General features: G+C 37.4%; 2 protein-coding genes and 1 long non-coding RNA gene across 5 annotated transcripts in view; all 3 read left to right on the top strand.

Moving 5' to 3' along the window:
* Window positions 1-27,923, top strand: part of LOC145467312 (uncharacterized) — a 166,733-nt gene that overhangs the window by 126,722 nt on the left and 12,088 nt on the right. The window contains exon 43 of the mRNA XM_081450852.1: window positions 24,511-24,810. Coding sequence (XP_081306978.1) covers window positions 24,511-24,810 — 300 coding nt within the window. The remainder of the gene's footprint in view (window positions 1-24,510; window positions 24,811-27,923) is intronic.
* Window positions 1,899-21,947, top strand: LOC145467383 (receptor-type tyrosine-protein phosphatase S-like). Its single transcript, XM_081450942.1, has 4 exons — window positions 1,899-2,136; window positions 11,541-11,840; window positions 14,061-14,357; window positions 21,640-21,947. Exons 1-4 carry the CDS (start codon window positions 1,899-1,901, stop codon window positions 21,945-21,947), a joined length of 1,143 nt encoding a protein of 380 aa, XP_081307068.1.
* On the top strand, window positions 16,234-20,159 carry LOC145467496 (uncharacterized). Of its 3 annotated transcripts, XR_014042064.1 has the most exons (5): window positions 16,234-16,579; window positions 17,974-18,286; window positions 18,728-18,860; window positions 19,319-19,444; window positions 19,768-20,159. It is a non-coding gene; the product is annotated as an uncharacterized LOC145467496 (long non-coding RNA). The 3 variants fall into 3 exon arrangements; XR_014042063.1 differs by lacking the exon at window positions 18,728-18,860; XR_014042062.1 differs by having other exon boundaries at window positions 18,728-19,444.

Here is a 27,923-nt window from a genome sequence, read left to right as displayed (position 1 = left end):
CCACAAAATGTAAAAGGACAGAACAGCAGCTCAACCAGCATCTTAGTCATGTGGGATGAAGTTCCAGCTGATCAACAGAATGGTATCATCGCGGGTTACAACATAACTTACAAGTCAGAAACAGAAAATGACATTGGAAATCTTCAAGTAAATGGCTCTGTTCGTCACACAGAATTGACAAATCTAAAGGAGTACGTCAACTACAATATCACAGTGTTTGCATCTACTGTGAAAGGAGATGGACCAGCCAGTGATCCAATTCTTGTTAGATCAGACCAGGATAGTAAGTAATTTGTATTGTAATATACGTTTCTTCTGGTTGGTATGGCGGTTTCTTCTTACAGGTTTATGCAGTCATTATAACACTTGATGACTCTTCAGTGGAGAACCTGTCGATTTTTTTTTTGTTATTTTCCTAATATAATCGTTCATGATATGAATGTAATTATCTTAGGAGAAGTTGTCTCGTTGTCACATTTCAGAAAAGTATCTTTTTTCCTCACCTGTATTTTAGAGTTAATCTGTACTGTTTAAGACTGTGAACTCTGTGTTGTCTCAGTACCCATGCTTAATTTCAAAGAATAGAAGTAGTCAACTCCGAAAATTTCATCCGGTATTGTAACACCCTTCGTAGTATCTTTCTGGTAGGTTTCTTCTCTTAACGATTATGTACAGTAGAACCCCGTTAATACGGTCACCCACTGGCCAATAATATTTGACCGTATTAACGGGGTGGCCGTATTAACGGAGTAGGGTCAAATTTCATGACTGGTCTAAATTGATTAACGTCTTAACAGAAACTAATAGATATATCACAATTGCACTTCTAAACAACTGTTCTTTAATAAGCTCCGATTGCAGATGTAAATTTTTAAAAATTGAAACTTCGACCACTACATGCAATATTAACAATGGAAAGATAAACATTGCTGGTTTGAGTGGCCGTATAAACGGGGTATAATTATAAAGGATTATACAGGTAAGGATTATACAGGTTGGGATTTCAGAATGTGACCATTGGCCCTATTGACGGGGTGGCTTCATAAACGGGGCTTTCTTCAAAAAAAATGTATAGGCGTTTCGCCGGGACAAAAAGAGTGGCCGTGATAACGAGGTGACCGTAAGGCGGGGTTCCACTGTATGTACAATTTCCCAGTATATGAAGCAACTAATATTGGGAAGGCTTATGGTAATAATGAAAATTGGACTGATGGTTGGTGTTAAGATTCTGACTACGAAGACTCAGACTAACGCTGCCATTGAGCAAGAAAATCATAAATGTCTTTCGAAGATGTCAGAAGCGCGCTTAGCTCATGTTGATGGTTTTCTAGATGGTGAAGAGGTTTTGTTTCTTTACGATCATTACCTGCTTATTAATCCACATTGCCATAGTGGGATTATGATCCATTCTGTTTGGATGTGAACACAATGCAGATTCCGGCACGTTTAAAGTGCCCACAAGGAACAGTTTGCAGTGGAATGGAAGGACTTTGTTTACTAAAAAGTACATATTTCACACAAAGATTGAAACTCATCTTTGAAAAGCCGTTAAAAAAAGTGGATTACCTGCTTTCCCCTCCCGTCGACATCCTACGTGAAAAAAAAAAATACTTAAGTAATCCCCACTACACAAAACAGCCTGACCTCTCCCAGTAGCGAGCGATGAGGCGACGGACTACGAAAGCCACGTGCCAATGAGCATGCACACTAAACTTCAAACCAGGCCCGCGGCGCGTACTACCGTAGTCCGTGGTGACCGTATCTTAAAGTGCTTAATAAAGTACTGAACAACCACTACGTTCGTTGCAAAATAATTCTGCTTTCAATTTCTGTCAGAACCTGATGGTGCTCCACAAAATGTGCAAGGACAGAGGAGTAGCTCAACCAGCATCTTAGTCATGTGGGATGAAGTTCCAGCCGATCAACAGAATGGTATCATCACGGGTTACACCATTACTTACCATTCACAAACAGAGAATGACAATAACAGTGTTTCAGCTGGTTGTGATGATCGTGAAAAGGGATTGACCGGTCTAAAGGAGTTTGTCAACTACAAGATCGCAGTGTTTGCATCTACTGTGAAAGGAGATGGACCAGCCAGTGATCCTGTGATTGTTGTGACAACAGACCAGGATAGTAAGTGCATTTTGGTATCAAGCTTTCCGTTTGGACGTTATTGTAGTTTGTTACAGATGTATTCCGTTTGATTAAAGGAGAAGGTCACTCCAAAAACCGTGTATTTTTTTCCATCACCAATAAAAAGCTCACATTGAGTTGAGTTACTCACCGTTGTTTTAGCTTCTGAAGTGGATGCGATCCCAATGAAAAAGAAGTAACAAGTTCGACACTGGAGCCGCCATTTTGAAAGGATCTTGAAGGCCAGACCTCATATCCGTGATGTCATTCAGTCGAATTGGCGCGAGGCGCAGAGGCTAAAGCTCTCCTTTTCTGTTCTAAATTCGTTTATTCAGTTGTGAGCTAAAATGTAGTCCCGGGCTGTAAAACCCGAACCGAAAAGGATAGGGAAAGAGGAGTGACTTTCCTTAATTTGCCTGCAAAGACCAAAAAACTGCCAAAGAAATGGCTCGAAAAGCTACGTCGGGATGAGAGATTCATGCCAAAAAAACTAAAAAATGTGTATGTGTGCAACGAGCATTTCACAGACGACTGTTTCAAAACTGAACACCGATTTGAGCTTGTGGTTGGAAACACAAGAAGGAGGTCATTGAAGAAAAATGCTTTCCGACAGTTTACAACGGAAGGCCCTTGTAAAGGCACGTATTACAAGTGAACGGCGCATCGCAAGGAACGAAAAGAGGTAGCTATCAGTTATACTTTTCATTTTTTAAAAACTTTTTTGCCCGGCAGAACTGTCGTTGACTTGATTTGGTAAATGTTATTTCTGCGCAAGAAATTGAAGCTCCTCGCTGGACGGGGACTCGAATTTCAAGAAAAAATCTTGGGGCCAGCTGGCCTCTAAGTTTTCAGGTTTGGTCACCAGCACAAGTGTTTTAGTCGCCAAAAATTGTCAACCCTTCAGGCTTAATATATTTTCACGAAAAGACGCTAAAACGGCGTGAATCACGGGTTTTGCATGTATATATCAGTTTGCCGCTTTTGTTCTATAATAACAGGGAAAATGGCTGAATGAAATTCTATTCTTCGTTTACCAGTCTTACCAGTATTTATAAAAAAGCTTCCATGTTGCAAGCTTTGATTCATTATTTTTCGTAGACTGGCGCAAGGTTTTTCGCGTTTTCGTGTTCATTGATGCATAGCGACTGCACGCATTTTTTTGGGTGACTATTAAATTTCTTAGGGTACGGTGGGAACTTCAGAAAAGCAGTCTATATTCTGTCTGTGTTTTTTACCCAGTCTGCAATCTGCATTTCATACCTAATCTGCATTTTGTACCCGGTCTACAGTCTTGCAGTCTGCAGTCCGCATTTTGTACCGACCGATTGGGGTAGCATGCGATAATACCGATTCGATTTTCTCCCCAGGTGCTATTTCATGCTTTGTTTATCCCAGTACCATATTTGACTCTGGGGCATAGCCGGTAGAAACTCACGTTTACAACCGTAACACTTCCTCACATTTCCCCAAATTGTTCCCTTTTCTTTTCATTTGTCCACCATGTTGAATTCTTAGGCGGGTTCCTGCCGTACACTCGTTCCCAGACTCCCGTTCCCGGTACCCCGTTCCCCGTTCCCAGGTTTAGTAACATCCTGCAGATTTCATTAAAAATACATGTCAGACTAACCCGCCTCGGTTTTCTTTCACCGAAAATGCATTTTTTCGATTTATAAATTTTTAGTGTGAGCCGAGAACTCAGAGCGTGTTTTACTATTAAAATAATCGGCCTTGACAGCCAGGGATGAGTTAAAATACTTACAAATTTTAAATGTTGTCTAATTTGATTTGAAATACATCGGAAGAAGTATTTAATTGTACATCAGTCCTATCGATATATCGACAATTACCGATAACAAGTCATTCTATAGCGAAATCCTATATTCGCATGTAAATAATATTTTGTCTGAAATGTGTTGCAATTTGTTTTCAATTTTATCAACACAATTCATCATTAATTAAGGACGGTTTTTTTTTTTGTTTTGTTTTGTTTTGTTTTTTCATGCACATTATTTTTGGGAATTACAGTTGCTAATTAATGAAAGCAGTGCTACGGTAAAAAATGAAGCTGTAACCTTACTGCATGCTTTGTCAAGTAACGATTCCAGTAAACACGACACATGCGATACGAAAAACACACTTGCAGAGTCAATTTTCCTTCCGCTGGTTTACGCATGTAAGAGTTGTGTATACTTTTTTCTTCTATCCAAAATTTATTATATATGCTTAGCTTTCCAACAATACAAATAACAATTCTCACAAAAAATCTTAGGTACTGATAAGGAATGTCGTCAATTCACATTTCACGTCAAAGACGTCGATTTCACTTCGCATCTTACATGTAAAGTCACTGCGTATTTCACAAATAAGTCAAGAGTCCACGTAGTCCATAAGTGTAAAGAAACCTAGGCAAACACGTACGAGACGAGCAAAAAGTATCCAAATCTTATAAGTAAAAACACAGACTTGTGAGGTGAAAAGCATCCGCCCGATTTAAACACACCATTGAAAACTCGTCAGTTTCTGTGATACCAGAACTCTCTCCGCATTGAACCGCCAGTGCTCATAAAACTGAAGACAAATCAGATCAAAAGCACTAAACTGGGGATTTATTTAAGCCACCAGTTCAATTCTGATAGCAATTTACAATTAAAAATAAACCTCCTCTTCCACTAACTGCGTCCATTGCAATTGTACTGCAAAATGTACCTTCCATCTTGGTGACCTACTCCAGCTGTTCTCGGCAACAAACATATTCTCTTTGCGTCGGTGTGGTTGCACATCTCTCACAAAGGACACCACAGAGCATTTTCCAACCGATCATTCAATTCAACTTGATTATTATCTCCCGCTGAATCACTAGCACGTTCTGGCTTCAAGAGCAGCCATACTAAAGCTCAAAATAACAAACACACTCTCGGACGGAATGACGTCACGGATATGTGGCCTGGCCTTCAAGATCCTTTCAAAATGGCGGCTCCCAGTGTCGAACTTTTCACTTCTTTTTCATTGGGATCGCGTCCACTTCAGAAGTTAAAACAACGGTGAGTAAATCAACTCAGTGTGAACTTTTTATTGGTGATGGAAAAAAAATACACGGTTTTTGGAGTGACCTTCTCCTTTAAAATTCAGATCACGGTGGTAAGTAATAATTGTTATTTGCAGCCTTTTCTCGTGGTGTTTTGGTAGTTTTTTTACTTTTTGATTCTTGCTGATAAAACACTAGTTAGCTCTCATGTGTGGAAACTTCCTAAAACACTTGTAAAATTTCAAGGCCGTTATGGAAGTCTGGTATTAAAATTTCACAAAATGTTTACAGGGTAAAAGATCATTGACAAGTGACTTGTTTGTACGTAGTTGAAAACAAATTATCACGATGAATACGGATGAGAACGATCGTTTACGTAGGCAGTATTGCAATAGTCCCTGAAATATTTCAGTGTAGTACTACAGACGAGACTTGCATTAAATCGACACCTCTGTGTAACAGCATGCATGCCTCAAATGTTTTACACCCGAAAAGCGGGAAAGTTAACATGAAGGTCCTGTTTTGATATAAATTTATAGTAATGCAATGAAGCTATAAAGGGGCGTTATAATTAGGTACCCATGCATATGGTTGTGATATGAAATACCTTTTCAAATTCTGTCTTCGTGTCTTTCAAAACTCGTTGAAAAGTAGTTACAAACTGTTTTCCTTTTTGCAAAATTTCCTAAACTAAAAAAGATTTCAACAAAAGTGGAACAACTATGAACTGGCTACCGGATACTAGTAAGGATGATCAGGTTGACTGTGATTGGAGATGAAGCTTTCGATGTTTACAACGCCTTCTCCTGGGAAAGCGACGAGGAGAAAGTCAAAACTGACGAAGTTCCGGACTATTTGGAGAAACTTTGTGAACCCCCAAAGAATACAATCTATGAAAGGTACTTATTCTTTTCTTCAGGCCGGGAGAAGGGCTTGTCGATCGACGAATAAGTTACTTTTCTGAGAAAAATAGGCTAAAAATTGTGAATTTAGAGATTAGCGAGATTCGTTGATCTTTAATCGCATTGTGTTCGTAGTTCCCGGCAATCGACATTTGACAGAACATAAGAAATTGCTGGAGCCGCTGAAGCAAATGCGAAATCTTCAGGAAGTCAAGCGTTGAGAAACAGGGACGAAGGACTCTCACGGCGAAACCTGAAGGAAAGAAACCGGCGAGTAGAGGTGACCAAACTGATTACAAGTTCTGTAGTAGGAGATATATGAGAGATGAGATGAAAAGCTTTGCCTATGGCCAGCAGGCTAATACATACAGATGTGGAGAAAACGATCATTTTACCGTGAACTGTCCAGCAGGCAAGTCAAGTGCGGATCGGAATTTGCACTATGATGATTTAGACGAATGTTCGTTTAAAGAGTACACTATTGTTGTCATTAGACACAATATCAGTGCCGTTGAAGATACGAAGTTCTGTCCTTTACAACTGTTTACAAATATGCGGGCAAACAACTGTTGAGATGTGACAATTCAGCTTGATTGTTGAGCAAACTGCAAATTACTCTCTCTGAAATAATTTTCACTCATCTGGGATTATCCCAAAGATCTGTATTCTAAGAAAACATCTGCAACGCTCAAGATGCATACTGGATCTACAATGAATCTTATTGGAAGATTCCCTTTCAGATATACCAGGGGTGAGATAAGAAAACATGCTAATTTCTTTATTATTGATGAGGATGTCAGGCCACTCTAAGCTGCTTAAACATGTCACGAACTGAACTTTATCAAGGTAAGGGTGTCTGGCATTGCTGAATCTGAAACTGTTAGCTTTATGAATGACAAGTTGCAAACCGCACCTAGTGTTTTAGGCTAAGAATGGATTTTAGAAACTATAGTGTTGTCTTGGAAAAGGTAGGTGGATGAATTTTTCTATCAAGGAGTCACCATATCTGACAACCTTCATTTAACACACCCTTTGGTCGCCTTCGCTGGCTCCGCCAACCATATGGCGTTAATGGAGCACGTTATCGACGACGACTGTGACGACGACGGCGACGATGACGAGGTGTTAGCTGGCCTCGAGTCTGGTGACACGGTGTGTATGAAGCCGTTATCAACCGACAAGGAGAAATTGTGAAGCTACAGTAATCAGAAGAAACATAAGGCACCTGGTAAAGACTTAACTGGCGCCCTCTGTAAATTTCAACTATGGCCATTTGGACCAGAAAAAATCAAAATCCTCAAACTTTCTCAGATGAATGGTCTAGATAAGTGATTCACAAAAATATAACTTTCAGTTCAATTCGATTCATATTTTAGTGCTGGGGCCACCATCTTGGTTTTGCCCCTCTAAGAGGGCTTTCAGCGGCCATTTTAGGGCACACTTTTTAACAATTTGCCATACAAAGAAAACGATATAAATCCGGGTAAAAACCCTTTATTCGAGACAAGCAAATGTTACTTGATACACTGAGAGGCTGTTTTGGCAATTTGATCATCACCTGATTTTTTTACAGAATGTTAAATTTCTTCCCTTTCGGATTACTCATGAAGCGCCATAAAAAAGGCAAAGTTTAAAGGAAAACATCGCCAAAAGTACATCACCTGAGATCCCAAAACTACCCTCCACTTAACGAGTAATGTCTCACCTGTAAAAACATGCCATAAAATTTTGGGGCAGTTAAAACTGTAAAATGTTAGAAGAAGAAGTTTAAGCTGTGCTTTTGTCAACAAAGACCGCCGTCCTAATTAGCATAATAACGTGAAAATAACGATGCACAGAGAAAATAATGATATATTCCACTTAACTCGCGACATGTCGACAACTGGATGTTCCACGATGCCTCATGTTATATTTCCAGTATGTTTCAGCCACATTTTCGGTGATTAGTGTACGAAATCACTCTAAGACATCGCCACAGTTAAGCAGATTTCAACTCTCCGAAGCCCGCTTCATAACATCTATCAATATTATTTGTCTTTCGTCTCGTAAGCCGCCGTTTACAAGAAGTTTAACAATTTGCTGAGATCCTAACTGACCCATAAGTCTGTTAGCAGCCTTTAAAATCCTCCTCTTAAAGAAAAGCACAAATTTTCTCCAAAACTTTCTTTTTCGCCATAAATCGGTCCAATTGACCATTCTTAGTCTTTAACGAGCAAAATTTGGCTCGATGAAGGAATTCATACACTTTTGTTTAATCGAGGATTCTCATCAAAACTCGTTTAAGCTCAGTTCTCTTTTGATCTGTTGTGCACCCGCCATTATTCCACAGATTGCGTTACATTTGACAAATGCAAATTTCAACGGGTAGGTCTAGGGCGGGCAGGAAGTGAAAATGTAACCGACATTAAAGCCATTTTACGCATTTCTGTGGCTAAACTAGTGACTGGCCTACCCAGAATGATTTGAACATGAGCTTCTGCTTGCAGGCATTTTCTAGGTTATTTTTGCAGTGTAGTTGGGGGAAGGGGGGTGGGGTCTTGTATTAAAAAAAAAAAAAAAGAAAAGAAAAAAAGCTTACATTTTCACTTCCTACCCGCCCTACCCCTACCCGTTGGAATTTGCACTTGTCCAATGTAACCCAATCTGTGGAATAATGGCGGATGCACAACAGATCAAAAGAGAACTGAACTTAAACGAGTTCTTGATGAGAATCCTCGATTAAGAGGAGGATTTTAAAGGCTGCCAACAGACTTCTGGGTCAGTTAGCTTAACCGTGGCGATGTCTTAGAGTGATTTCGTACACTAATCACCGAAAATGTGGCTGAAACATACTGGAAATATAACATGAGGCATCGTGGAACATCCAGTTGTCGACATGTCGCGAGTTAAGTGGAATATATCATTATTTTCTCTGTGCATCGTTATTTTCACGTTATTATGCTAATTAGGACGGCGGTCTTTGTTGACAAAAGCACAGCTTAAACTTCTTCTTCTAACATTTTACAGTTTTAACTGCCCCAAAACTTTATGGCATGTTTTTACAGGTGAGACATTACTCGTTAAGTGGAGGGTAGTTTTGGGATCTCAGGTGATGTACTTTTGGCGATGTTTTCCTTTAAACTTTGCCTTTTTTATGGCGCTTCATGAGTAATCCGAAAGGGAAGAAATTTAACATTCTGTAAAAAAATCAGGTGATGATCAAATTGCCAAAACAGCCTCTCAGTGTATCAAGTAACATTTGCTTGTCTCGAATAAAGGGTTTTTACCCGGATTTATATCGTTTTCTTTGTATGGCAAATTGTTAAAAATGTGCCCTAAAATGGCCGCTGAAAGCCCTCTCAGAGGGGCAAAACCAAGATGGTGGCCCCAGCGCTAAAATATGAATCGAATTGAACCGAAAGTTATATTTTTGTGAATCACTTATCTAGACCATTCATCTGAGAAAGTTTGAGGATTTTGATTTTTTCTGGTCCAAATGGCCATAGTTGAAATTTACGGAGGGCGCCTCTTAAGAGTCATCACTACTAGGTATTAATCAGACATATATTAACCCGCCGAAGAGATATAGTGAACGACCTCAGAGGAAGATCGATTACCTTATTAATTCCCAACCTGTTGGAGAAGCTGAACCCTCTCTGACCATGCCCTTTGATAGTAGTGATGGGCACCAGAAATGCAGAAATGTTTCCCCGAAGAAATGGTTGCAGGACTACGTTTAAAGGGCATGTAAAGATTTTAACCATGTGAAAGGTGAATTGATCAACATGACACGAGCGTGAGATAAAGGAAAAATCTCAGTCCCCGACAGGAATCGAACCCATGATCTCCCGAACACTGGGCGGGCGCTCTATCCACCGAGCTACGGGAACTCATGGAGAGCAAAGTCATTTAACTGAGTTCATATGTAACAAGCGTCATGCATACTGCTAGGATCAGCACTGCCGAAGTCATCGTAAGTAGTGATAAGTAAAGTGAATAAAGATGTTGAATTTTAAGCTCGGTAATGAAACGTGAGAGGTGAATCGATCAACATGACACGAACGTTGGACAAAGAAAAAATCTGAGTCCCCGACAGGAATCAAACCCATGACCTCCCTCCTGTTATCGATGAGGGGCTCCGCTTTCGTATGTGTACCGTGCACATGGTCTTAATTAAAAGAGTTCTATTAAGTTATGTATGTACCATGCCTGTTCTCTTGAAGCCTTAAATTAACAAAGAAGGTAACACGGCTAATTCACTAGTCTCTCTTCTTTACAAGCATTTTGAATCCTTTTACTGCTATTTCGATATTTTTCTCAGTTTTACCAATGTGTAATCTTGAATTTAAAACTTAAAGTCTAGAGAAGTTCTTAACTTTTAGTTTGCATCGATGGAAGTTGCTTCAGGCCATTTTGTGATTTTCGAAATGTAATTTCTGTCTGTTATATTCTATCGCTAGCGGTCGTAATAGATCTTTTACCGCCTCTACATTTTCTTGGTTTCTCGATTGTCACAGCAGCCTTGGTAGAGTTCATTGTCCTTGGCACAGTAGCTTTGAACTTTCGATCAAATAAAATAAATATAGTCTATGCTTTTCTGTCACTAACGGTCATAATATATTTCTTAACGCCTTGTCCATATCTAGTAGCTTTGAACTTTCGATCAAATAAAATAAAAATGGTGTATACTTTTCCGTCAATAACGGTTATAATATATTTTGTTACCGCCGTGTCCATATTTTTGCCACTTTTTAAAATGCTGTAGATTTGGTAAAGCTCCTTTTTTTGTACAGTAGTTTTGAACTTTTTTGCATTAAATTGTTCCAAGCGATCTCTCTCTGTCTATCCTTACAAGCCTGCACAAAACGTAAGCTTACGTCTATGATATTCCGTAGTGGTTGGAATTTACAGAGCTTGTACGGGTTATAGTATGATTTCTCCATTTCAGTTGTAGAGAAGAGTAAATCGACTTATTCTGACTTTATGACTTGATTATTGTACAATTGGTTATAATGGAATGCTATGTGTAGATAAATAAAAAGTAAGGAAATAAACTAAATAATTTAGGGAGGCGATAAATTTCTCTTTTGTAGACCACCCCTAGTACTTAGCACCGAGGGGTTTATCCTGTTTAAAGATATGTTCCAATTGTTTTACCTCTACCTTTATCATTATCACCATTACCATTACCATCACTATGATTATTATTATTATCATTATCATTATTATTATTATGAATATTATTGTTATTATCATTATCATTATTATTATTATTATTATTATTATTATTATCATTATTATTATTATTATTCTTGCCGGCTTCAACTCCCGGTGTTAAGATGAGCATAAAAAACTACATTTCTTGCATCAGCACACTCTTAATATAGTCCTGCCACCAATTAATTTAATGGCTTAAACAACCGTTATTTAAGTATACAGCATTATCGTAACATAACAGAATCTTTGCAAAGTTAACTGGTCTTGAACTTTTACATCAGAACGTGATGGTGCTCCACAAAATGTGCGTGGACAGAACAGCAGCTCAACCAGCATCTTAGTCATGTGGAATGAAGTTCCAGCTGATCAACAGAATGGTATCATCACGGGTTACACCATTACTTACCACTCGCAAACAGAAAATGATAATGGCAATGTTCAAGTAAGTGCCTCTGTTCATCAAAAGAATTTGACAAATCTACAGGAATACGTCAACTACAATATCACAGTTTTTGCATCTACTGAAAAAGGAGATGGACCAGCTAGTGATCCTGTTATTGTTGTTAAAACAGATCAGGATAGTAAGTATACTGAATTTTCTTACCAAGTTCTTTTCCTCGTTGTTTTTGTAATTTCTTTGTGATTGCTTCCTTTACGTTGAAAGACTCAAGAACTCAGATCTGTTGAGGAGATCTGTGAAAGTTCTTCATAGGTGGAGGTGAATAGCTCAAAATATAAAAGTGATATTACACACTATGGACGTTAAAGATCGTTAGAGATATTTTATTGTTTGGTATTTGAACAACCACAATACAAGTTTATTGTGTCATACGCTCAGCTATTCAAGTGTGACATCGCATGATGAAATGACACACGAGCTAATTTACAAGTATTCCACACAAATTAAAATTAAAAGTAAATATTATAATATACAATGGAATCCCGTTAATACGGTCACCAACGGGCCATCAAAATCTGGCCGTATTAACGCGGTAGAATCAAACCTCACGACTGGTTTAAATTGAGTAACGTCTTAACAGATATATCCATTGTTCTTCTAAACAGCTCGGAATGTAGATATAATTTTAAAAACATTGAAATTTGAATCAGTCTATGAAATATTAACAATGGAAAGATGAACATAACTGGTTCGAGTGGCCGTCTAAACGGGTTAAAATTATAAAGGGGCACTTTCCATTCGACCAAAAATTCCGGTGTGAATTTCCGGAAATTTTCATGGGCGAATGGTGCAGACTTTTCCAGTGTGGAAAACGACAGGCCGCACAGTTTTGTTCGCTTGGAATTTTTCAGTGACTTCGAGGTTTAAATCGCAAATATAGAACACTGATATGTCGACATCGCGACTTTTTATAGACCACAACAGCACGGACCTTATACAAACCAAAACGGGCGCAGCGAAAACGTCGCAAAACAAAGGGTTTAATGAGTCGTACAGTGGTTCTGCACGCGTTATAAATTTTTGTACATTTCTTAGCCAAGCTATACAAAACAAACAAGTACACCACAGGGGCATTATTTTTATAAAACGCTTTCTTCACGAATTTAGCTGTAGCTAGTATTTATCGACATATATAAGTGGAAGGATTCTAAAGTATTTCAATTTTCGAATACGCGTCGCCGTCATCCTTGCGTGAGATGCCCAAGTCGCTGTCATCGCGGCCAAAAGAATTAGCGCTGAATAGAAAATCGAGAATTTGCATAATTTCCGAAAAAGAGGACAACCTCGTGAGGTATACCTAAATTTTCGAACATATTTTCCTGGAAATTTCCGTGCTATTCGGTTTTCATCCCGAAATTTCCAGAATTTTCGGTTGAATGGTACGCTTTTCGGAAATTCAACAATTTCCGGATTTTCTGGAACTTTTCCCTCGAAATTTTCGTACCATTTCTCCCCGTTTGGAAAATTTCGGAATTTTTAATCAAATGGAAAAGGCCAAGGATTATACAGGATTTCAGAATGTGGCCATTGGCCTTATTAACGGGGTGGCCACATTAACGGGGCTTTCTTATAAGAAAATGTATTTAGGCGTTTCGCTGGGACAAAAAAGTGGCCGTAGTGACGAGGTGATCGTATTAACTGGGTGACCGTAAGGCGGGGTTCCGCTGTATTGGCAAAATTTTTTTTAAAAAAGTTTAAGTCAGGATCATGAGATATATTCTAAGATAATTGCACGTTAAGGTTAAGAAGTAAAAACGATAATCATATGTTCAATAAATAAGATAACAATAAGAAGTAAGCTAGGTTAAAAAGCCCAAAAGGTCTTTTTCTTTTTTTCTTTTTTTTTTTTTTCATTCTGTTTTTGAAGGCCTTGAAATTTCTAATGGTTCTGTGTGAATGTGACAGCAGGTTCCACGGCTTTGGCGCTAGGTAACGCCACGATTTCAGTCCGTAGGTTGTGGTATTGACCTTAGGCAGTTTTAAAATGTCGGTTCACCTCAGATCGTTTTTAGTGTTTCTAAAATCTAATAACTTTTTTATGCTTTTAGGAGCACGATCGTAATAAATAGCTTTAAAAAACCGTACAAACTATTTCAGTTCTGAGAACATACATTGCATTACTCCTGTTGCTTTTCTGTGTACTTTAACACATCATTAATATAAGGATATGAAATTCACGAATTTTTCAGTTTTTCGGAATTGATGTTGAAGTAAAGGTGTTTTAATTTTTTAAAAAAGTATTGAGTTAACTTTAGGGAGGCCTTTGGGAACGTCAGTTATAAAAGAACGGTTAAGAAGAATTCAGTAAGATACCTAAGTCTGTTTTGAACATTTATATCAGAACCTGACAATCCTCCACAAAATGTGAGAGGAGAGAACAGCAGCCCAACCACCATCTTAGTCATGTGGGATGAAGTTCCAGCTGATAAACAGAATGGTATCATCACGGGTTACACCATTATTTACAAGTCACAAACAGAGAATAACAATGGAAACGTCGAAGTAAATGCCTCTGTTCGTCAAACGGAATTGACAAATCTAAAGGAGTGCGTGAACTACAATATCACAGTGCTTGCATCTACTGTGAAAGGAGATGGACCAAACAGTGATCCAATTGATGTTAGAACAGACCAGGATAGTAAGTAGAATATTCACCAAGCGTTTCTAATGGGTCTTAATATTATTTTTCACGTCGTCGCTCGTTTTATGGTGCGTTTGATTGACCTTATTCCGGAATAGAAATAAGTGATTCGGAATGTATTGCAATTTTCACCGGTCGCCAGAACTTATGGAGAACCCCTCAAAAAGTATCTTTAAAATCGAGCGAAATCAGCTGTAACCATTGATTCCTATAGATCGATCGATGAAACCGATAACAGATATCGACGAACGGTTTTCCAACAGCGAATTTTATCGTTTATTTTATCGTTTTCTCTACACGTTTGACCTTCATCCGCCATTTCTAGCTCTTGTCTTGCGAAAGGCCAATTTGGAATTTGGAATACATTTCACTTGACAGTTTCACCGTTAAGCGCTGTTTTGTAACCAACAATTTTCACGGCGACTATAATTAAAAAATTTTCTTGCGAAACAAAGGTGAATTGTTCTTTACGTACCATTGAACTATAGGCGTACTTACTACACAAAGTCGAATCGTCAACTACTATAATTCTTGCTTACACAACTAGGTAAATTCACTTAAATGGAATCTTGTATCCTACTCGTAAATCACAAGAAAACAAGGATAAGGATATAACTACTGAAACATTACAAGCGCTTTGAAGAACTATCTGAAAACACATGCGTTTTTGTTATTAAGTTCGTTTGGATGGAAAATTTCTCCCAGTTTTCGGGTTAACCCGTATGCTACCCGTAGGAGCAACATATCCTGTGTTTGCAAAGAATCGCACATGAAGGCCACAACCAGTACAAGCTTACTCTAAATTAGCTTCATTCTCTAGGCTTCCACTAAAGGTACAGTGCAATCAAACCAAAAAAATATATATATGTGTGTCAACCGCAGGCGTAACTGCTTTTCTAATCGATAAATTGAAATGTGACATGACGCTCTGTACCAAACAACAGCAAAGATGTTGAAAGATGCAGCTCTAAAAACGCAGTTTCTATCCCTGCAAATTGCGACGTCTCCGTGTTGCTGGATGAGAGTGAGTCACTTTACATGAGCTCAAGATATGTGGGAAGCTTTCAGGTTAGAGACAATCCTGCTGTATCTAAACATTAGCCAAAGTCCAAGACACTTTTTAGGCAAATCTACAAACATGCGCAGTGTTTATTTCTTAGGCTTTGCTCTTTAGGCCACCTAATTGAATTGACCATGAAAGTCTGGGAGTAAGCCTTACAGGAGCTATGCGAGGAGTTATTCCAAAAATTCAATATAGTTCGAAATGTTTCGATTAATTCGAAATCGAGCATACAGAATATTTTGAATTTAAGATACTGGTATTAGCTTTTTTAAAGCGAGTGTTTCTTGCGCAATATTCAAGCGTTACTGATTATGAATATTGTTTTGTCTATCATTTTCAAGGAAGTATTGAATATCCTAAATGATATATTTTATAGCGGAGCTCCCGCGCGCTGAAGGCGCGCGAGCAGAGCCCCATACCTTAGAAATTTTGGTAAACCCATCAAGCCGAGAAAATTTGGTTATGACGTCACCGTACGAGCGAGCGAGCGAACGCCGTCCGTACAGACTCTGGGGGAGGGGAGAGGAGCCTCGCGGTAGCGCAAACGGGGGAACCGAGGAATGCCATCTTTTTTTGGCGGGATTTTTAAAGAAAAGAAAACTCATTTCTATTTGCCATATCAACAAATAATAGCGGAGGTTGATCTAACGTTTTTAAGATGGGGTTGCACTGAAGCATAAAACAGAAACGGAATGCAAGAAATTACAGGCAAAGAAGTAGCAAAGAAGTAGCGAAGAAGATCGTGAAAGAGAGCGGGCCAGCGCTGGGGAAGGAGGTGAAACAGTACTGAACACTGCCGTTAATTATAGCGAGTCATGGACTAGAGAAAGGGGATGAAATAATACGGAACAATGCCGTGAAGCAAAGGTAACGAGGACTATAGAAAGGAGACGAAATACCCGACGACTGTAGAACCGCTCAATTAATTCGCGCGTCGAGATGCTGTGCAGCCGAGCAAGAAAAGTCACATGATTAAAATCAGGTGACGAACTAGAGAACTGTGTGTTTAGTGTAAAACAGAAAACACAGCGGAAAAAAGTGGTTGATTCGTTGATCTATCGAAAAGATTAGATCAGTTCCGTTCAGTCTTCACAACTTTTGCAGCAAGTTTCTGCCTGGAAGATTTGCACTGGCCGAAGTGAATTGCCAACTTGAGGTAAGCGACGTTTGTTGTGGCGTTTGCTATGGAAATTATGAAGTTGCCTCGGCGAGATAAGCTTATTTTCAGTAGGAATCCTTTTTTAAAGTCTTCCTTATTTGAAGCCATGCTGTGAGGCATTTTGTAAATTACATAGGTTTAATTTCGCTCATAACAATAACACTTGAGTGGTTTTGTGGATCGAGGTTGTAAGTTGCATATTGTAAACAAATCAAGTTTTGTCTCGAGTTTCGTCGTCACGTTTAAAAAAAAAAAAATCTGTATTTGTAAACACTACCGGGCGAGTTTTGAAGTTTTCTCTGTGTTAATTGGCACAACCGCTTCCTAGACTACAAAAATTTCTTAAATCAAGATAGGTCAACGAACCATTCTAAGCCGAAGCGAACAGGATTTGCTAAATTTACTTTTGACGTACCTATGTGAATATTTACATCTTGTGATTACAAAGTATTTCCTCGTTTTGTTAGTTCAATTTATTCGGTTTGACGAAATGCTTGGGAGGAATTTCCAGGTTAATTTGGTTGAAGACTGGTAAAGCTACCGCCGATAAAATGACTGCAAAGCTAAATTAAGCCGTCGGCAAAAATACACACTGTGATATTCAAATCTATGCTTAAGCGTGAATAATTGTTAAACTTTAACACTGCAAGCTTAAACGAATTTTCTTCATCCTTTCTTTCATTCAGTCATCCTTCATTGAGAAGGGATTTGCTGTTTGATACTCAGCTGTAATGATATGCATATTGTGTTTATAATGTAGATTTCCTCGTTTTATTTTGTTGTTGTCCAGTTAGTTCGGTTTGGTGAAATGCTTGCAGTCGAAATGTCGAGTAGACGATTATGCATGTAAACCCTGTCGGCAAGTAAAGCTCTACTTCGATTTTGATTTGCTATTTCATTTTATTAGTGCCACTGTTTTTGGTTGGGGGTACATGGCCCCTATTTTCCTAATGAGAAGTTATTCCCTAATGTGGTATTTACACTTATGGAAATGTTCCATAACAGTGAGATAGTACTAATTAAAAAAAATGCTTAGAGCTGTGCTCGGTAACTTGAACAGTGAAAATGACATTTACATACGTAGAAAAAATTTAGGGCATAGAAGTCCTTGCCCTGACCATTTCTCGGTAATAAAAATAACTTTTACTTATGTACATTCAAAATTTAGTTGGTGAGAGTGCATTCCTCGCTCCACTCTCTCTCTCTGCTCTCTTTTTCACACTAATTTTTTGATTGACTAACTTATTAACCGAATGTCACTGACTGTTTTCTTTGTTGTGCTTTACTTTTTTGCTCATCGAAGAAAGTTAACGCTAAAATCTGACATTTGAATGCCTCCTTTGCTAAAGTTAGTCACCATTTAATTGTTATCACTCCCTGTGAATTCATAGAGAATTACCACCTAATGTGGAAGTCCTGTCTTCAAGTGTGGGAAAATGACACCGCAAAAAGTTACAAAAAAAGTTACAATGAAAGTAAAAAGAATTGTGAATGTCGATCATGACTTGGTGTACATTGTACATCATGTAAAGGTATGTGGTGAGTGCCAAAGGCATAACATTTCATGCATTTGCCTTTTCAGGACAAATTATATAACAGTGACATTTTAAAAGATGTGATCAGAAAAATAATGAGTATTGTCCAGGCAGTACCAGTTTATGGACGGCATATGCAGACAGTAAGAGGTGCTGTAAGCATTACCAGGTAATTAAGTTTTATGCTTATGACTTCTTGTACTTGGATTTTGTGTCATTTCGTCACAAGAATAGGTAATGAAAGATGCATTAGATGATGCAATTTATTTTCAAAGGCAAACTTAAAAGTCTGCCTATGGTGGATACCGGTTGTGTGTAAAGTGAATGTAAAGCAAACACACTGTTAAAGATGTACGTACATGTTAATATTGAATAATCTGAAATTTCAGCGAGTTTGAAAATATATTATATCTATGACAGTTCTGAGGTGAGGGCTGTTACATGTACATGTAAATGGCTCATGCTCAATTTTTCACTTGTTATGATTTAGCTGCCAATATGTTCTGTAAATTAATTTTAATAGTCATCTGTTGGTGTGCAACGATATACACCAATATATAACCAAATATTGTACAGTGTAAATTAATTAACCAAATTATGCTGTTTTCAGTTGACCAACGCTACTACATGTACATTGTAATGTGATGTTGAAGCGCACAAATTTAACTGTTATGAACTTGTCAAATGTATGAACTGGCCAGCCAGTCTAGATTACAAAACTTTCTGAAAGTTGGCCTTACCAGGTAAGATATTTCTTAAAGCATATTTTGTAATTAATGATTTCTCAGACATTGCGTGTGAATATCTTCTGGAACTGCCCACTCAGATTAAGTCAGCAAGAACATCAGTATTTATCCTGACAAAGTCTGATTTTCAGTTATATGTACAACCAAACAGCCTGGATGGCCCTTTGATTGGGACTACATGCACATTGTTGTACTGCAATGTTCCAGTTTCTTGTTTAAAGCAAATTGCATGTGCGCTCAAAAGCAAGTCGCCAAGTTCATAACAGTTATATATGTTTGCTTTGCATCTCAGGACAGAGCCTGCCACTGTGAAAGTTTTGGTGCCATCCCCCTAGCATTTGATTCACTACTGTAGACACTCAGTAAACAACTAGTAATGAAGGACACTGTATATCAATGAAAGGAATGTCATCTGTTGGTTATAAATTATAATTGATATGTCTTTGTATGTTCAGTGGTGTTCAAGTAGCAGCGATATACAGTATGATTACATCCCTGTTCCTGTCAGTCAATATATGAACAGTGTACACATGGGCAACCTGGATTAAAACAGCAAAGATTTTCAAAGCAACCATGGCCAGGTGAGATATTTCTAAAGAAATATAAATTGAAGGTCCTTATGATTGCTTATAGGGATTGATTTTTATTGTAAACAATATTTTACTGAGTGTATTTTTCTTGTGTACTAATTGTTATAGAACACAGAGACTGCTGTCATAACAGAGATATTAATGTGTGAAAAGTTCCATAAAAAAATGCACTGGGAGCAAATTAAATCATCATAGATGTAGCTTCTGAGAGATCCCCAATATTAATGGAATATACATTGTACATACATGTAAAAGAGTTCAATAATTTATTACTTAAGATTGTAATGCTTTGTTTGGTTTCTCTATATTCACAGACAACTTGATGCCATAATAATTTCTGCACAAAGTTCATTGAACAAACTGACTTGGAAGTTGAGTTCTGCAACCCATACTGTGTGTAGTAATATCATACAGCTGTAGCTGCAACATTGTGACAGATAAACTGTATTACATTATTAAGAAACACCTATGATACATGTATTAACTAATTATTTAAAGTGTCTGTTAAATTAATCAGTTTTTCTTGGAGACAATTTACTCATCATGTCATGGTTTATTCAAATAATTGCTTTTTTGGCTTAAAAATGATATTTATTGTGCTTGGTTTATGTTGCTCTTAAATCAATTTTGTGATAACTGGCATTGGGCATGGCATAAATTAATATTTTGCCAACACGAAATGGAGAACTGGGTCTTAAGCAAAGTTGCAGGATTTGTATTTTTGTAGAAAGAAAGAGTTGAGAAATTTTGTGACATTCTACTGACAGCCTTGCCATTCGCAACGTTCAATAAGGTTAATTTGTTCCCTAGTGTTGTGCAAATAGTGTTCTCTAATTTATAAATTATTTCAATCAGTTGTTTAAATGATTGCCTTATAACCCCATCTCCAGCTTTGGTGCATGCAGGATATTGATGTATTGTTTATCCATTTTGCTATAAATTATCTTTAATTGATGTGTCAATCTAAACATATCTTTGATATGCTGGCTTTTTCTGACAAATGTACCTATGCCTCATAATCTTTGAGTGCGTTTGGTTGTGTAGTGCAGACAAAATACACGTACATAATATAACTTACTTATAGCTTACATGTACTTATAATTCTTGGTATAATTTAATCATTATGAGCAAAATTAATTAATGGAACCCAATAACAGCTCCTGTAGTCCACAATCTCATTTGAGAAAAAGAACAAATCACATTGGAATTGAATAGTAAAATTATTATCAGAAGCCTATGCAAGTATTCATGATCAGCAACAAAATATCATATTTATCGTTCATGCTAGAGTGATTTTGCTTATACTTATACTTTAAGAGATGGTGCAAACCCTTTTAGCAGGAGGAGATGCCATACAAAAATGAAGATAGCTAACTGTCTTTGGGGATCAAGTTAGAAAACAAAACTTTTTAACTTTTTACATGTGTATACTACTTTGGTATTTTTGTGAGATTTCATTTGGTAGAAATTTGAGGACTGAATATATTGTAGCCACTACATTTCAGTCATACCCCACAACAACAACAAATGTGTAAATAAACTTCTTTTGTGCAGGAGTCCCAATTGTTAACTAAGAAAGAATATAATGATTAATAACAATGTCATGTCTTTCTCAATAAGAAAGAACAGGAAATGTCACCAAAAAGCACAGAAGACAGTTCTGTTATGTGATCAACATTATTGGTGGCTCCCCTGAAATGCTTGAAATCATGGCTCTGTTTTCATCATTACACCATCTTACACCTCGATCTGCTGATGTGATCCTAGTTCGGGCTGAAACTATAAAATCGCTCGCAGTTTACTTCACATACATGTACATGTTGGATTATTTTCATCAGTAACAACATTCCAAAAAATAACTGACGAGCTCCGCTTTTAGGCTTGGCTAAATCTATATATTAGTATTAAGCTTTAACATGTTTCCGATAACTAGCGAATTTTTGACATTAATCCGAAAAAAAGCTGATTGAAAATGCTTAGTATGGAGAAAAAACTGTATCCAGACACCTTAAGAAGTCTCTTTAAACACGTTCTTTTCAAGATTGCGTCTTATTTACGTCAAAGCAATTGTCTCAAAAATGTTATGATAGAAAAAAAAGAAAATATATAACTAAACCAAAACATAATTCTTGTTAGCTTGCATTATTGGCTTACAAAAGTCTTGTTTCGGACTTTCCTATCATCAGAACCTGATGGTGCTCCACAAAATGTACAAGGACAGAAGAGCAGCTCAACCAGCATCTTAGTCTTGTGGGATGAAGTTCCAGCTGATGAACAGAATGGTATCATCACGGGTTACACCATTACTTACCAGTCACAAACAGAAAATGACAATGGGAATGTTCCAGCTGGTCGTGATGATCGTGAAAAGGAACTGACCGGTCTAAAGGAGTTTGTCAACTACAATGTCACAGTGTTTGCATCTACTGTGAAAGGAGATGGACCAGCCAGAGATCCTGTTATTGTTGTTAGAACAGACCAGGATAGTAAGTAATTTTGTCTGTGGGTGTTATGGTTGATTCCCTCACTGTAGTGAAATACTCAAGAATACAGTGAATTTATGGTAAAATGTACAGCGATATTATATATAAGTATGTTTTCATGAAGAGTGAATTGTTTCTTTTCTGTAACTATCTGTTTGACGTCGAATTTTTGAAGGAATACTTGTTGCTTTATGTTAGTTGTTCTTAAATCGAATTATAGATCATCATGCGAATTAGTTGGAAGTTTTTTTTAGCGTTCCCGTACGAAGCCCAGTTTGCACGGGACCAGAATGTGGAAAAAGCTCTTCGTACGGTAACGCTTGGTACGCAGGCTAGAGGTGTTTCGAGTTTGGGTGAGGTTTTGGTTCAGAGTTTTGAGTATTTTGTAAAGTGTCGACTTAATAAACAGAAGTTACAAAACAGAGAGTTACAAGAAAAAAAAACTGATAGGATTTTCCGTCTTAAATAAACAAAGCAAAAAAGAGCTGAACCGGTTGGAGAATGTTCCGTGAAACAGAAGGAAAGTTATAAACCCCCTCACTAACCACCGACACCGACTGTTTTTGTGTATACCAAGCTGGTAGGATCAAATACCCGCAATCCATTTTGCTACACACTAACCCGAGGTTTGGGTAGTAGCCGATCAAACTGCGTGGAAAACGCTATTTATTGTTTTCAGTTGGTACATAGTTATTGGTTTTATTTCAATTTTAATATTGTGGTAGTATTTGCTGTAGGTTTTCCTTCACCCTCCTATCTTTCTCAGGTTTGTTCGATTTAAGAGGTAACGGATTTGCTAGCTCAGGGTTCTCAGAACGCTGAGCAATGTTTATTAAATTTTTAAGTACAAGTGAGAGAAAGCGAGAGAGAGAAATATTGCCACAATACCCAAGCGTATACTGATATCGTGCAAGTTTGGAACTCTTCGGTTACTAACCAGGTCAGTGGATAAAGCTTGAAGATGTTCCTTAAAAAACTGATCCTTCTTACCCATGCAATTTGGTGTTAACGCGTCAACATGACTTCCCTGGAGTCAAAATGTACTAGGCGTTTGGGGATATCGTTGTGGTTTTGTTCCCGTAAGCCGGACTGAATATGGTTTGGAAAATGAACTGTTGAAGGTCAAAATTCCTATCACGTAATCTTCTTTATTCTCCTATGGCCCGCGGTTTAAATGTGGCGAAAAGCTTTTAAAATCTGGTAGGTTTTCAATTGTCAGGATGAGATCCTTTGAGACAATCGCGACGGCTACAATTTCTTATTTGGCGTTAAAATAAGCTACTTCTTCGTGCTACTTGTAAATAGGAAAAAAAATTCTCTTCCGCTTCGTCAACATGTTTCGTAACTTTGGAAAATTTTGTTTCGGATAATCAAGTCATGAACGCGCAGTGTTTTTCCTTTTTTTCTCAAACATTCCATAATAAGGTAGGATTTGATTTTGTAGGATTGCTGACAACTGTATCTTGTTAGATCATTACGAATTTTGATAGAGCAATGGTTTCAAAATCACTACTGGCGTATCGTTTCTGAAGCATGTACTAGAGTAACACGTATATGATAGAGAGGAGGCAATTGTTAACAAACATAATTCACGGTCTCATCATTAACGGATTCAAGCCGTGGACGGTGACACGGTACTAAAGGTTAATTACGTTCGTATAGTGTGATCGTCCGGGTGAGGGTAGTTCTGAAAAGAACTGTTGTTGGTGACTGGCGTTTCTACAACCTGAGCGAAAGTCATCTTCAGAGTCAAGTGAATAGTGTTTGTCAGTCGATGATGTTATAAGTCTAGTCCGTTGAACGTGATTGGTCAGTCTAGCCATGATGGTATTGGCTAAAAAACTCGAGTAAAGTTTGTCATCAGTCGTTGGTCGGTTTCGATCCGTCTATTGTTTGTTAAATTAATCGGATTTTGGTCCGTCTATTGTTAAATTAAGTCGGTCTGCTAGAAGTTCGTTTGTCGGTTTCGTTTCCGTCGAGGAAAAGTCGTTTGTAAGGCGCCGGTAGTTGCTGACATCTGTTAAGAGGCGTTTGTTAGAGATACATGTAATGCGATTTCATTTTCTAGTGGTGTCCCTCTTACGTGTACAAACCCCTGGTCTAACACTGCAAATATCATCTATTAATTAGTTAATTAGTCTGTTATTTTTCTTAAGTGATAAATTAGTCAGTTATTTTAGTTAGTTAGAAGGTTGGTTAGTTAGGTATTTTGTTCTATTTCATTTAGTTAGTTATTTGCTGTTAGGCGCAATTTGATCGAGTTGGGAAATGCGCCCTAGAAAAATGTAGCTATAATAAGTATTATTAGTGTTTGTTGTTATTATTATTATTATTATTATTATTATTATTATTAATTTCGTAAAGTAATAATTTCGTAGTGTGACATGTTACCTTGTACCTTGTTGGTATACAGATTAAGTAATTAAAATAGACAGGAACATACAAAATGATTATGATAACCACTAAAGAAGAAGACTGTTAATAACTGCCCTCACAACATTTACACATATATGTACGAAAGCTCAACCAACCAATCATGCTAAGCGGCTAGCTTGTTTTGAACTTTTACATCAGAACCTGATGGTGCTCCACAAAATGTGAAAGGACAGGTTCGCAGCTCAACCAGCATCTTAGTCATGTGGGATGAAGTTCCAGCTGATCAACAGAATGGTATCATCACGGGTTACACCATTACTTACCACTCACAAACACAGAATGACAATAACATTGTTCCAGCTGGTGCTGAAGAAAGTGAAAAGGAATTGACCGGTCTAAAGGAGTTCGTCAACTACAATATTACAGTTTTTGCATCTACTGTGAAAGGAGATGGACCATCTAGTGATCCTAATATTGTTGTGAGAACAGACCAGGATAGTAAGTAACTACTTTTTTCTTTTCAATTAACATTCGTTCCATGCAATCAATATACTCTGTCAGGAACTCCTTTAATAAACTATGACTGTCATACTAGCTATGAAACTACAACGACAACGGTAACCGGGCCTGCGTTGGCCCAGCATGCAATGGGCCTAAGCCCAGTCCTAAAATACAATACTACAACTCCCATCTGTGAAAAAAAGCTTTTCGTGCTCACATGAGAGCTAAATAGCTTGTCATCTCAAAGTTACTAGTTAAGAGACTAGAGTGCACGTTCAGTGCTGCTGAGAGACGTGATGGCATAATGGTCAGCAGAGTGACAGCTCGGATCGATCAGTCTTGTTTTGAGCACTGGCCAAGCCATTGTGTTGTGTTTCTAGAGACGGCGCTCTTCTCCTATGATGTTTGTCTACACCCCTGAATTCTTGACAATTGATGAACTGTGAGAACAGTCTAAAAAATGCAGGGGGATTACCTACAATAGACTACCTTCCCACTTAGGGCGAGTATTTGTGATTCTTGTAGTTGCTTCATGCTGTAAAAACTCTTATTAAGGACGGTGCCTACTTTTGTTAGTGCGCACACGTTCTACACATCATGCAAGGCGTGGTTTAAGCGCCATGCGCGCACTTGAGTTGACAATGACACAATCAACTACGCTACCGTGTAAGTACACGACTAAAATGAAAGCAAAATTTTCCTGCTGTGACCAAATCAAGTTTATTGACCCTCTACTTAAACCAGGAACACCAGAATAGCAGCATATCGATAACCACTAACTGTTAACGGCTTCCAGCTGAAAAACTATCTCTTATCTGTCGAAAATTAAACTGAAATCCAAATGTAAACATGTACCTGCGGATGACGTAGTACGCGAGCGAAGCAAGTGATATTTAATTGAATAACATTTAGCTTCTTCTTTTCATTGAACAGCTCTAACTTAATTTTTCATGTCCGTATATTTTTTTCGCTCATCTTTGCTTTCGTTAGATGTTAGAATAGTGTATTAGTAACAGTAGTAGTATTGTATCTGTTAGTTATATTATTTGCAAATAACACTCATGTGCGCTTCGAATTCGTCTTTAATTCCAACGATTCACTTAAAACCAAAATAACAAATACATAAATTAATAAATACGAACTTAAACTTAAATAAACTGAAAATACAACAATACGAAAAACAGCAAAAAATAGAAAGGAAAAACGAGATTACTTACAAGATCTGTACGGCACTCCGGATTTGACAACGACTGAATACAAATAAAAAAACTATAACGCTTTTAAACGGAATTTTGAACTAAAAGAATAAACTTAACGAGGTTACGTGATAAACAATAGACGATTACATAACACAACGTGAAAAAACTAATTTGCATTTAAAACTGCACAAAAAAGGTACGCAAAAAGTTAACCTTTAACGACAAAGACAAAACAAAAAAGAAAAGGCGACCAAAAACGGAAAAATTTAACTCTCGTGGCTACATTATTATTATTATTATTATTATTATTATTATTTTTTTTTTTTTTTTTTTTTTTTTTTTTTAAAAAAATAATACTAATACTACTATCATCATCGGTATATTACAAGGTAAAAGTAAATAAAAGAAATAAACTATTAAAACCTATTTCAACGGTGTTTACATAATGGCTCCCTCCTGGGTTTCAACGTCAATATCAATGTTCTTAAAGTCACAAAAGGCTTTCCTTCTAGCTCTTGAACCTCTTAGGCAGATTAGTGCGGATCTTAGTAAAGCGAAGGATGTCCTTGCTCTTATCCAGGAGATTGTTTTAGCATAATGTTCTCCTTTCTTGATGGAGATCAGCTTATTATTCTTATTATTCTATTATTATTCTTATTATCAGCTTATTATTTTTGTCCCTATTAGTAATATCATTTTTATTTTGGATGAACTCCTGTTAAAAAGGTTGTTATATTGTTAGTATAGGTAATCATACGGTTTCGAGTTCAATTTGGAATTGATATGCACGAGTGAGTTTTTCAAAAAGCTGAAATTGCACAAGCCGCTTCGGCGTGTGTAATTTCAGCTTTTTGAAAAACTCACAAGTGCAAATTAACTCAAAACTGAACGAGAAAAACCGTATGATTACTTAATAATATAAACATGAAAAAATTCGCGCGGAGGAGGTGCCGGAAGATCTTTCTTGAAGCCATTTTTTCTCCGAGAAAACTTTTTTCAAAGTTTCAACACAAAATTTTCGTCATCATTTTACGTGATATCATTTTCTTAGAAAAGTTCCTATTGTCTTTCAGTCAATCATAATCCAGAATTTCGATGTGTAATTGGCACTGGTGTTACACTTTTTGCACTGATGTTACACTTTTTGCACTAGTGTTACACTTGAACTGCACTGCTCTTAACCAATCAGAATCAAGTAATTTTTTCATGTGTATTATTAGTGTTGTACCCAATGTTGACTGGTACTGTAATTTGTAATTTGTAAGTAGTGATAATGGTGATGTAAGTAAATTAAGTTTTTGTAATAAGTAATAGAGTGTAGTATTAAACAAGTGCGAGATACGCAAATGTTTTGCTTACTGGGGAGGTGACAGGATAAAATATAACGGGCACCGTAAAAGTTTCCATAAAAGATCAATAACTTTAAAAAAACACATGGTTACCCCTACATTTTATGTTATGAAATGAAAGTTATTAGTTTCTGGATGTGGGCAAAAGGTATTTAAACTATATTTTAGCTGAACCAGAGGAAGGCTGTCAGAGGGGCTAAAAGCGCTTTAGCAACAATTTTGTTATTAAAAACATACCAAAAATGGTTTTTATGTCACCATTTACCATGTGAATGTGTTCGCTTTTCTGTATGTGAAGGTGAATTCTAAGGAAATCTGTGAAGAAATATCCTTTCCTTCTTTTTTCAGAAAAATGCTGATGTCAGCATTTTTGTTGAGATCCAAGGCTAATTATCGCGAAAAAATGCCCGCCTACCCTAATATTTCTTTGTGGATTCCAATAGCCCTTGTAAAGATCTACTTTTTCTGCGTGGTCCAAATCTGACGCAAAAACCTTTGTATTTAGTAGGCACCGTCCTTAAGCTCTAGCAATGTTGGTCATTTTGGCCGGAGTGCGCACCTT

The sequence above is a fragment of the Orbicella franksi genome, chromosome 14, assembly GCF_964199315.1.
Source record: "Orbicella franksi chromosome 14, jaOrbFran1.1, whole genome shotgun sequence".
Lineage (NCBI taxonomy): Eukaryota > Metazoa > Cnidaria > Anthozoa > Scleractinia > Merulinidae > Orbicella > Orbicella franksi.
Note: the sequence above shows the minus strand (reverse complement) of the source record. Positions and strands in the feature narration are given on the sequence as shown.